Source organism: Mauremys mutica, chromosome 20, assembly GCF_020497125.1.
Source record: "Mauremys mutica isolate MM-2020 ecotype Southern chromosome 20, ASM2049712v1, whole genome shotgun sequence".
NCBI classification, from domain to species: Eukaryota; Metazoa; Chordata; order Testudines; family Geoemydidae; genus Mauremys; species Mauremys mutica.
Window position 1 is genome coordinate 2,792,253 of NC_059091.1, and position 9,839 is coordinate 2,802,091.

The following is a 9,839-nucleotide window of genomic DNA, read 5'->3' on the forward strand; positions in this document are numbered from 1 at the left end:
CAATGAAATTAATAGGCAGCAGCTTTAAAACCCAGCAATGGATCCCACAACGCACAGTCAACCTGTGGAACTCCTTGCCAGGGGATGTGGTGAAGGCCAAGACTATAACTGGGTTCAAAAAAAGAATTAGTTAAGTTCACAGGGGAGAGGTCCATCAATGGCTGTTAGCCAAGATAGGCAGAGACACAGCCCCACGCTCCGGGTGTCCTTAAACCTCTGACTGCCAGCTGCTGGAGTGGGAAGACAGGCTGGATCTCTCAGTGATTGCCCTGTTCTGTTCGCGCCCTCAGAAACACTTGACACCTGCCACTAGCTGAAGCCAGGACACTGGGCTAGCAAGACTATTGGTCTGACCCAGTATGGCCGTTCATACGCTTAGCTCCCTTCCTGGCCCTTCTAACTGAGCAGTTGGCTGCCTGGCTTTACATTGTCCACTCACCCATTACGCACCAGTGACTGACTGGCCCTGTGTTAAAACGCTGCTGCCTCCTCCCACCAACTTCAAACCTAGAGCTCACGGCTGCCTACTTAGCTCAAGGTAAACTGAGCCCAGGAGCGAGGGGATAGGGTGCCAGATGTGGGCCACCGCTCTGCAGCCTGGGTAAAGCTCTGGTAGAAACAGTCCAAGCTGCCTCACAGGGAGCACAGCTTGCACCTCCTCAGGGGTCCGGTCAGACCCTGCGCTCCTGCATACAATCATGCTGCCCTCTCTGAGGACCCCCCATTTGCACCCCCCGGAGCTGGAATTTTTAGGGACATGGATGTACATCTGCAAGGAACCAGCTAAAGACCCTATACTCATTTCACATAAGGCCGCCGCCACCCCCCCCCCCCAACTGCCTCATTTCATCTCCAGGGAAACAGGCTTCCCCACCCGCTCCGCTCCGCTGAGAGCGCTGCCAGCTGCCCTGGCTCCAGCAGCAGGTGTGGAGAACACACTGCAAGAGTTAGACAAGGACTCAGTCTTGGCTCTCAGGGCCAAGGCCAGGCTGCCCCCTAGGAGCCTTCTCCAGGCAGCCGTGAGCTGAGCAAGCTGCCCTCCGGCACCAGACTTCTGGGGCCATGAGCTGCGGGGACAAGAAGCCGCTCTGCTGCAGAAGCTTTAGGAGACTCAGTTCTAAGGGATGCTGCTCGCGCGCTGTGTCTGACGGGTTACAGCTCCCCCCAGCTCTCGGAGGGCTGCGAGACGCAGACTTCAATGGGCAGGGAATGAAGGGGAGCCACACATGAGAAGCAAGGGGCAGGTGGATGGAAGGGACATGGCTGCCTCCCCATGGGTCCCACCTGTGGCCTTCACGGAAAGGAAACATCCCCTGATTTTTAAATTAACCCTGAAGAGATTCCATGGCTCTGTCCAGCTTCCCCCACCCCACCCCACCCCAGCAGAGAGACCGTCCTTCCACACACAGGACTGGTGTCTCCAGGGATCCTGCAGGGCACCCCCCGCTGGAGTTCTTTGGTATCACTGGGTCTGGTTCTTTACGCTAGAAGTTAACGGCGTCCGCCGGAAACTCCCCGAACGCCTGGTTACTTTTAAATATCTAAAGAAAAAAATAGATTCTTCTTCTTGTAAAGAGCCCTTTTAGTGTCCGACCTCGCGCCTGGGACGCACCCAGCTGCCTGCTGGAACGTACACAGGAGCTTCGTTTCCTGTCAGTGCTTGTGGCCTCCTGCCAGGCCAAGTTCAAAGCAGCCCCCACGGGCCACGCCGCTCCTCAGCGCTGGAAGGGACGGCGAACTTTCTTCCGCCTTTTCTGCTTCGAGTCCCCTTTTGGGGCTGCACTCTCTGTCTTCGGGGCAGGAGCAGAAGCAGAAGGAGCTGCTGCCTGGGGGGGTTGGGGTGGCCTGAAGAAGCCCCCGTTGGGCATCTGCCCTGGGGTCCCCTGAAATATGCGGTTGAAGAAGTCCTGCAGGTCTGCTGCCGAGGCAGGGCTGCCTTCAGAGGCAGTTCTGGGGAAAAACAAAGAGACGGCCCTTACACATGTAGTTGGGTGTCAAGGGGCAGATCAGTGGGGTCTAGTGATTAAAGCAGGGAGTCAGGACTCCTAGGTTGTAGGGCCAGCCCTGGGAGGTTTCCAAGGCCTAGTGGGTTAGAGCGGGGGGGGTGGCACTCAGGACTCCTGGGTTCTGTCCCCACTTCAGGGAGGCAGTGGGGGTCTAAGTGATTGGCAGGGGCTCCTGGGTTCTATTCCCAGCTCAGTCATGGACTCTCATGTCAGGCCACTCCCCGTCTCCTCGCCAGGGAGAGCAGCCACACAGCAAGGGAGATGTGAGGCTAAGGGGCCAGATCCTGCCAGGGGCTCAGTGACCTGCCCTCCTGTTAACTTCAGCAGCATTGGATGGCACTTGGCAGGGGTCTCCCGTGACCCTTCCACCCAGTGGGGGAGGCAGCTGGAACTCCAGGCAGCTAGAAACAGGACAGGTTGACAGAGCGACAGATGTTGGTTTAAGGCACGTCTGTGAGGACGGGGGGGTTCCTCCAACAGCCACAGAAAGGGGGAGATTTATCTGTACAGAATAACCTGTCCTCAGTCCACATGGCTTAAAGCCGCACTGCAGTGCTCTGCCACAAGGGGGCACTGCTCCAGGGCCCAGCAACAGCATGATTAGGAAAGGGGGGAGCTTTGCTGACCCCATCTAGGAGACTCCCAGGGACACTAGTAACTCTGCTCCCTTCGGCCTGGATGGGGGGAGGGGGATGCCAGGGGGAACTCATGGCTAGCCCCAGCTCCCCCAGAAGGGCTCAAGATCGGCAATTTGACCCATCCCCACCCACTCAGACCAAGGCGAGAGCACGAAGGAACCAGAACAGCATCCAGTACCAACCTCTGGCGTCCACCCGAGCCAGAGCTCCGTGATCCAAATGATATGTGATACGGGACGCGATGGGTGTCAGGAGAGATCCCAACCCGCTGGCAGCCAGCCCACTCTGCAGACAGACAGGACACACCATCAGCCAGCGGGAAGCCGCCTTAGCTCAGCGCAGGAAGCAACCGCCGCCATCTCCCCTCCAAGCCTCCGGAGCACAGGAGCCATGACACGCTCAGGGGAAGCGGGAGGCAGCCGCACACTCCCTCCCTCCCTCCCCGCAGCCCCCGCCAGCCCTAAGGGCTGGTGTCCTCCTCTCCAGCTGGGCTCAGCGTGCTCGACCCTGACCCAGCAGGAGCACAGGAAGGTTTAGACACAGGTTAATCAGCCTGGGGTAACTGCCCTTCAGCGGGCTGGCAAACAACTGGGCAGTTTCACGGTGTGGTCAGGCAGCCCCACGGACGCCCCCGTACCTGTGATGTCATAGATTTTCCCATCCATCAGGGCGAAGTAGGTGATTTTCAATCCCAGCAGGCTCGATTCGGCCCAGAAGTCTCCCTCCTTGGCAGGGTGCAGCTTGCCACACTCCGCGCAGTAGCGAGCGCTGAGCGGATCTCGGTCCATCTCGAACCTCCTAGAGCAGCGGAGATTTTCAAACGCCATTCGAGCAGGGCCAGCTTCACCAGCCTCCCTCCCACAGCACCCCGAATTCCCAGAATGCTCTGGGACAACCCGCACCACAGAACACTTATGCTGAAGGAAGAGGCACAGTGGCCTTAAGCGCAGCTAACTGGGAAAGCCAGGACATGAGTCCACCAGCTGCAGGACTGTCTGGTTGCTCCATTCCAGCCACCACGCAGGGCCAGGCCCACTCCTGAGCCCCAGGCCCCACGGAGGGGTAACTCTCCGCGCCCCAGGGGGAGGCAGGGCCCCAGGGCTGCAGCACCTACCTGTGCTTCCCCTGGCACTTGCTGCACATCATGGTGTTCATGGCCTCCTTCAGGTCTTCCCGCAGCTTGGTGAGGAACTCAGTCATGGACCTGGTCAGCTCGCTCTCCGCCATCCGCTTGCTGCAATCACAACGGCATGGAAGCGAGTCACGCCCCAGGCAGGGAGCCTCTGCACCCAGCAGTCAGCCCCTGCCCATCGCTGCTGGGCTCGGGCCCTGTCGGCACAGGGCCGGCTTTGCACGAGGCGCTTGCTACAGCCAGCGTGGGGCACACATCCTTACCTCTTCCCCAGGCCCTCGCTGGCTGAGATGGGGGCGGCAGAAGCCCGGCACTAGAACAGCACTTCGGAGGCCACCGTGCCGGGCAGCTGGGCTTGGAATGCCTCCGCTCTGTCCCATCAACCCGGGTCTGACGCCGCACCGCTCGCAGCACTAGCCTGTGCAGCATGGTAAGCCCTCCTCCCCTCCCCACCCATTTGCTCCCGTCACCTGTGGCGGCTCCTCACTAACCCAGGCAGTAAGCACTCTAGGACAGGGACGGTCTATAGGACACATTTGTCCAGCTCCTAGCACAACAGCGCCCACACCCTGACCTGGGCCCAACCGTAACACCGATCACAGGTGAGAAGAGAAGAACAGCCTGAGGGATTTCACTTATAATTGGAAATTCCCACATGCCAGTTCTCTGACGGGGGACTGGAGCCTAAGAGCGACTTTTAAAGGGTATTTAAGTACAGGAGGTTTCTCGGTTAAAGCCCTCATGCTCTGCCTTTGCTCTCATGACCAACAGCTCATGAAAAGCCTCACTCAGAAATCCCTGGCTGTGTCCTCCCAGCAGAGCACAGGAGGGTCACCCACGCTCAGGCCTGAAAGCAACGTCTCGCAGTGGCGAGTACTGGAAGAGGACTGGGCCCACTCAAGACACCCGTCTGAAGGCGCCAGCCTTGCTCCCCCAGTCAGCAGGGGAGGTAGAAGTCCCATGGCAGAGCACCGACTTTGGTGAGCAGCTCAGATCAGCAAGTCACGGTGGGACTGATTAGCACAGCCCAAGATCCCAGACCACCTTCCTCGCCGTCGCCCGTCCCTCGAGTACACGGAGGAGGCCATGTTCTCTAATCCACCACCAGCGACCGCAGGTGCCCCTCCATCCCTCGCCTGTCCTGCCTTAGGGGGCGGGAAGGGGCCCCCCCACTCACATCTCGTACTCTTTCCTCTTCTCCGGGTTGCTCACGATGTCCCAGGCGGCTCGCAGCACCTTGAAGGCTTCCTCCGCCCGCGGATGCTCGTTCTTGTCAGGATGAACCTGCGAAGCAAGACACAGAAACCTGAGAACACCGAGAGGCTCCTTCGGCACTGCCCTCATCTGGTGCGAGGGATCTGGCCGGGATGGAGCCCCCTCCAGGGGCAGGGCAGGACAGCACAGCCAGGTGGGTCTGGGGGGAGAAAGGAGGGGGTGCTACCTGGCCTCAGATGAGGCCAACTGGTCCACTCTGGTGTGGGTGGGGCCAGGCTACTGAGCTGGCAAGCCTCAGCCCCCACCTGCCGCTCCTGAGTCCCGACCCCTGACTGGCAGCTCCTCGCCCTCCTTCTCGGCAGAGCAGCAAAGGCAGGAGGGCTCCCCATCCCGGCCAGCACAAAAAGGGGGTGCCCAGCTGATGGGCTGGGGCAGAAGGGCTGGCCAGCACCAAGGGGAGCCTCAAAGCCATCACGCGCTCCCAGCGCAGCCCCCGCCACGACTCCCCGGTGCTCGCATGGCGACTCCACCTGACAAAGCTGCGTCAGGACGTGCCGCCACCACCCCGAGGTGTCAGGGCTCGGAGAGTGCCCCGAGGCACTGCTGCCCTGGCCTGCTCCTCCAGGATCCACCTGCCCCTAACAGGTCCCCACAGAGCTCAGCTTCTTCTGCCAGTCCCTCCTCACCCCAGCCAGCACCGTCAGAGCACAGCTGATGGCGCTGAACTAGGGGCAGTGGAGGAGACAGAACTGCAAGAGGCGGTGGATGCACCTTGGGGCCGGGAAGCACGCGAAGGCCGTGACTCTTTAGAGGAACCCAGGAAAACAGGAAGCACATGGGGCAAAACATCAAGCAGAATTTTCACTTTATAAAGGACGTGGAAAGCGCAGCGTCCCCCGCTGAGATACCAGGCAGCTCCGGGGACCAGAGTCAGTCAGCTGCTCAGCCCTGCAGCCCGTGCCAGTCTCAGCACCAGCTTAACTCAGGAGCTGCTGCCGGTGCCGCCAGCGATTAACCCAGATCCCCACGCCACTGGCAAGGCCTTGCAGTGGACCCACCAAAGGGATTCACAGGAAGGAATGTGGGTCTCCCCCCAGCTCTGAAACAGACACGTTACGTGGCCTTTGGACAAGTCACCCTAACTGTGCGTCTCAGTTACCCATCTGTAATATGGGGGCGGGGGTTAAGCATATTGAGCCTCAGTGGGGAGAGGCTAGAGAAGAGTGGCTCACTCTCCCCCCGTAAGAGGATAATGCAGCTCGAATGGAGTTCCTGCCTCATGCCCCCCAGGTGCTTGGCTGCCATGGGGCTGGCTGCGAAGTCCATCCCCCGCCACACTCACCAGCACGGCCAGCTGACGATAGGCCTTCTTCAGCTCTGTGTCTGAAGCAGTCACCTCCAGCCCCAGCACCTGGAAGGGGTTCAGCTCTTCCTCAGGCACGTCGGCCAGGGCCAGCAGCCGTGCCACCTCCTGGCTGGGCTGGTAGCGCCCCCCTGTGCCAGGATCAGGGCCAGCCACAGCCTCTCCCAGCCCATCGGTCCTTAGTCCTTTGGATGCCCCAAGCAGCCCTCTCCACTTTTGCAGCAAGTGGGACACGTACTTGCAAGTCCTGGTTTCTTTGAAGAGAGCCCATGTTCTGCGGAGGAAGGGGGAGTCCAGGAGCGAGAGGAGCCAAGCCACGCTGCTGGTTCTGCCCAGCTTAGCTGCCCCAGCAAGGAGCAGGGACTTGGAGACTCGCCAGCACAGCCGCAGGCTGCCCAGGAGCAGCATGAGCACCAGGAAGAGCAGGGCACCCAGCATCTTGAGCAGCCGCCACAGCCGGTTCCCCCAGGAACCCAGCCACCGGGCCGCCTTCCCCGAGCTGCTCTTGGCCCGCTGGCTCCACGTCCTCATGCTGCCTTGGGCGGAGCCCAGGTCCCAGGCATCGAGCTGGCAGCAGGAGTAGAGGAGCCTCCCACCAGCTTCCACGTACTCGCCACACTCATGGGTGATGACCAGCACCAGCTTGATGAGCTTCTTGAAACAGGAGACACAGACCCAGGCCAGCTCTTCCAGCTGCTTGGGGACCTCCGCTTTTAGGTGGCGCTGCCGGTCCGTATGGCTCCTCTTCCTGGCCTGCTTGTGCTTCCCGCCAGCCGGCGCAGATCTACCCTCCCGCTTGGCATTCTCCTTCCCCTCCTCCTTGTCCTTCGTGCCAGAGCGGTGCCTCTGGCGTCTCCCATTCTTCCGGCCGCTGAGCGTCCTGCCGGAGTCGGAAGGGTCCTCGCTGGCCTTGGACACGCCGTCATCTTCCTCGTATTCCTCCTGGCCCTGCAGCAATGGTGCTGAATCAGGACCAAAGGCTTCATCCTCGGCTCCAGGGGACTCTGAAGCCCAGCGCTGGCAGGTGATGCTACACGAGCAGTTCCCCTTTTCCAAATAAGTCCTGGAGGGATCCAAACTCTCGCCCTGACAACTACAGGAACATTCGTAACTGGACAGACCGGAGCCAGGGGCACTGTACTCAGTAAAGTGCAAGCCATCCTCTTCAAGCAGCCCCATCGGTACTCGGTCGCAGCTTCCATTCCAAGCAACACCCTCCCCTGCGGCGCAGGCAGTCCCCTGCCCGCTGCCTTCTGGAAAGCCCTGATGGGGAGAATGGCCGGCCTCCTCCACCTTCCCTAGCCTCTCGGCTGATGGTTCGGCTAGCAATGTCTCACGTACGCTAGGAGTCCCAGCAGCAGCTGGTCCACGAGCCTCCATCGGTTCCAAGCCGTTGGTGGCTCCGTGGAGCTGTTTCGGCCAGCTCTGGCTTGGAGACGTACGCTCTGGGCCTTCAGGACCGCAGCATTCTCGGAAGAACTGGCTGCCGTTAGGCCCAGTGCTTCCCGGATCCCCAAAACTTGAGAACAAGGGTCCGTTATCCACACCAGGGCTGGCACCTGGTGCACCCCTGCCCTCCGAGAACTCGCCACTCCAGCAGCAGGAACTATCCGGTTTGGTTTCACACATCCCTCCTCCTCCAGACGTTTGCTTCTCCACTGCCTTGCCCCCAGAGCCGTCCTGGACCAGCAAGGGTTAAGTTACAGCTGTCATTTTGTAGCCTTTATCCTGCAAATTAAAAAAAAATAAAAATAAAATCAAAGGCTTCAAAACCAGGCACAAGGCCAAGATACACAACGTGAGGGATCGAAGGGCAGCCCTGGCCATGAATCGTGAGTGGTCTCCAAGGCTCGTTCTCAAAGCCCCAGTCCACGCGACTGGGCCTACCTTCTGACGCACACTGAGAGCAGAGCGGACTGGGGCCCCTGGAAGGGGAGACAGAGCTTTCCCCACCTCAGCTCCTTCGTAGACAGCAGCGACCCCCAATAGCTGCTTGCAGAGGAGCCACTGAGATCGGCAGCCGGTCGTAGCCCAGATCCCAGGTGTTCAGCTCTCCCCCCACAAGTGCCAGCGAACTCCCCTCTCACCCCACAGCGGTCGTGAGAAGCTGACGCTCGTGCTAGCCAAGGCTGTACAGAACTTCCTCGCACGCAGCTTTCACCAGCGCCTGAAGAGAAATCCACTGGCCACTGCTTCAGTCACTGGCTCCAGGAATCAGGAGCGACCCTCTGTGAGGGGTCACTGCGGAGCACAGCAGCGCAAGTGCCCCTGGGGAGAACAGAGCGGAAAGTGCAGGCATCTGAGTCTGGATTACAAACAACCCACCCGAAATGGCAGAGTCGCAGTGAGCCCACGCTCCTTGGGTTTACCCCGGCAACGGCCCTGAAGTCCTTGCCCCACGCTTGGCTATGGAATCACACGCCCCATGTCTGCTGGGCAATGGGGGGGTGGGGGGCAGCTCTGCACCCGCCTCCTAGTTCTAGGCGCCGCTCACCCCGGTATCGGGCCTCTGGCCCCGTCACAGACTCGGTCCCGTTTTGCCACATTCAGAAGCCCCGAGTCCGGCCCCGGCGCGCTGCGAGCTTGGCTTCAAGGCCGCGAGCGTTACACACAGCGCGGGGGGGGGGGGGCGGTCAGAGCCCGGGCCGGGGCCCAGGCACCGCACGTGTCCCCCCCCCCACGGGGGAACCAGCCAGGGGGCGGGAGGCGCTGCCGGGGTCAGACAGGCCCGGCCCGGCCCCAGCACTGACGGGGGGGGGGGCATCGTCCCGCTACCTCCGGGACCCCCCGGCTCCCCCCACGTGCCCCTGGGCAGCGCCCGCCTCTGCCCCCCCCCCCCCGGGCGGGAGCTGGGGCAGCGCCCCCCCCCGCGGGAACCGCCCTGAAACGGGGGCTCAGCCCGGGGGGGGCGCCCCCCACATGGGGGGGAACTCACCTGATCCCGGTGCCCGGGGGGGGTCTCCGCCGCCTCCTCTTGCCCCCCCCGGTCCCCGTCTCGCTGCACTTCCGCCTTCCGCCCGCCGTGACCCCGGCGGCTTCTACTTCCGGGGGAGAGGGCGGGGCTGCCGAGCGTCCCGCCCTCCCTGCTCCTTAAAGGGCCAGCGCCCCAGAAACCCTCTGCGGGGCTGCGCCATGTGCTGAGCGCGTCAGGCCTCAGCCTGGGGCAGGGGCAGCGGGTTTGAATCGGGCCCAGCCCCTCCCCAAGCCAGCCGGTTCCCTCCCCCGGGGCCAGATCGCCCCACGCCCCTGAGCCAGCCGGTCCCCCGCACCCCGACGCTCCATCACCCTTGGCGCTACCCAGCCCCCTCCCCAGCAGCCTCCACAGAAAAAGAGACGGAGCCGGGACTTCTGGGATCTATTCCCGCTCTGCCCTGGCCGGCTGGGTAACGTTGGGCAGGTCACGACCCAGCTCAGTGCCTCGGTTTCCCCATCTGTAAAATGGGGATAATGACTTTGTCACACACCAGGAGACCTCTTGATGAGAA

General features: G+C 61.6%; 1 protein-coding gene across 3 annotated transcripts; it reads right to left on the reverse strand.

Annotated features, from left to right (window-relative positions):
* Positions 1–48: 48 nt before the first annotated feature.
* On the reverse strand, positions 49–9,409 carry DNAJC14 (DnaJ heat shock protein family (Hsp40) member C14). Of its 3 annotated transcripts, XM_044995467.1 has the most exons (8): positions 9,290–9,403; positions 8,242–8,622; positions 6,334–8,082; positions 4,954–5,060; positions 3,759–3,878; positions 3,282–3,442; positions 2,827–2,929; positions 49–1,950 (listed from the first exon to the last, which is right to left on the reverse strand). In XM_044995467.1, exons 3-8 carry the CDS (start codon positions 7,981–7,983, stop codon positions 1,716–1,718), a joined length of 2,376 nt encoding a protein of 791 aa, XP_044851402.1. In that variant the 5' UTR covers positions 7,984–8,082; positions 8,242–8,622; positions 9,290–9,403; the 3' UTR covers positions 49–1,715. The 3 variants fall into 3 exon arrangements, with proteins under 3 accessions (XP_044851402.1, XP_044851403.1, XP_044851401.1); XM_044995468.1 differs by lacking the exon at positions 8,242–8,622 and having other exon boundaries at positions 9,290–9,409; XM_044995466.1 differs by lacking the exon at positions 9,290–9,403 and having other exon boundaries at positions 8,442–8,913.
* Between the last annotated feature and the right edge of the window lie 430 nt (positions 9,410–9,839).

Excerpts from the sequence above, each read along its gene's own strand:
- DNAJC14 (XM_044995468.1), bottom strand. The coding sequence starts at position 7,983 with ATGTGTGAAACCAAACCGGATAGTTCCTGCTGCTGGAGTGGCGAGTTC. Across the intron at positions 2,930-3,281 it reads GAAAATCTATGACATCACAG|AGTGGGCTGGCTGCCAGCGG; the intron begins GTACGGGGGCGT and ends GTCTGTCTGCAG. Across the intron at positions 1,951-2,826 it reads GGCTCGGGTGGACGCCAGAG|AACTGCCTCTGAAGGCAGCC; the intron begins GTTGGTACTGGA and ends GTTTTTCCCCAG.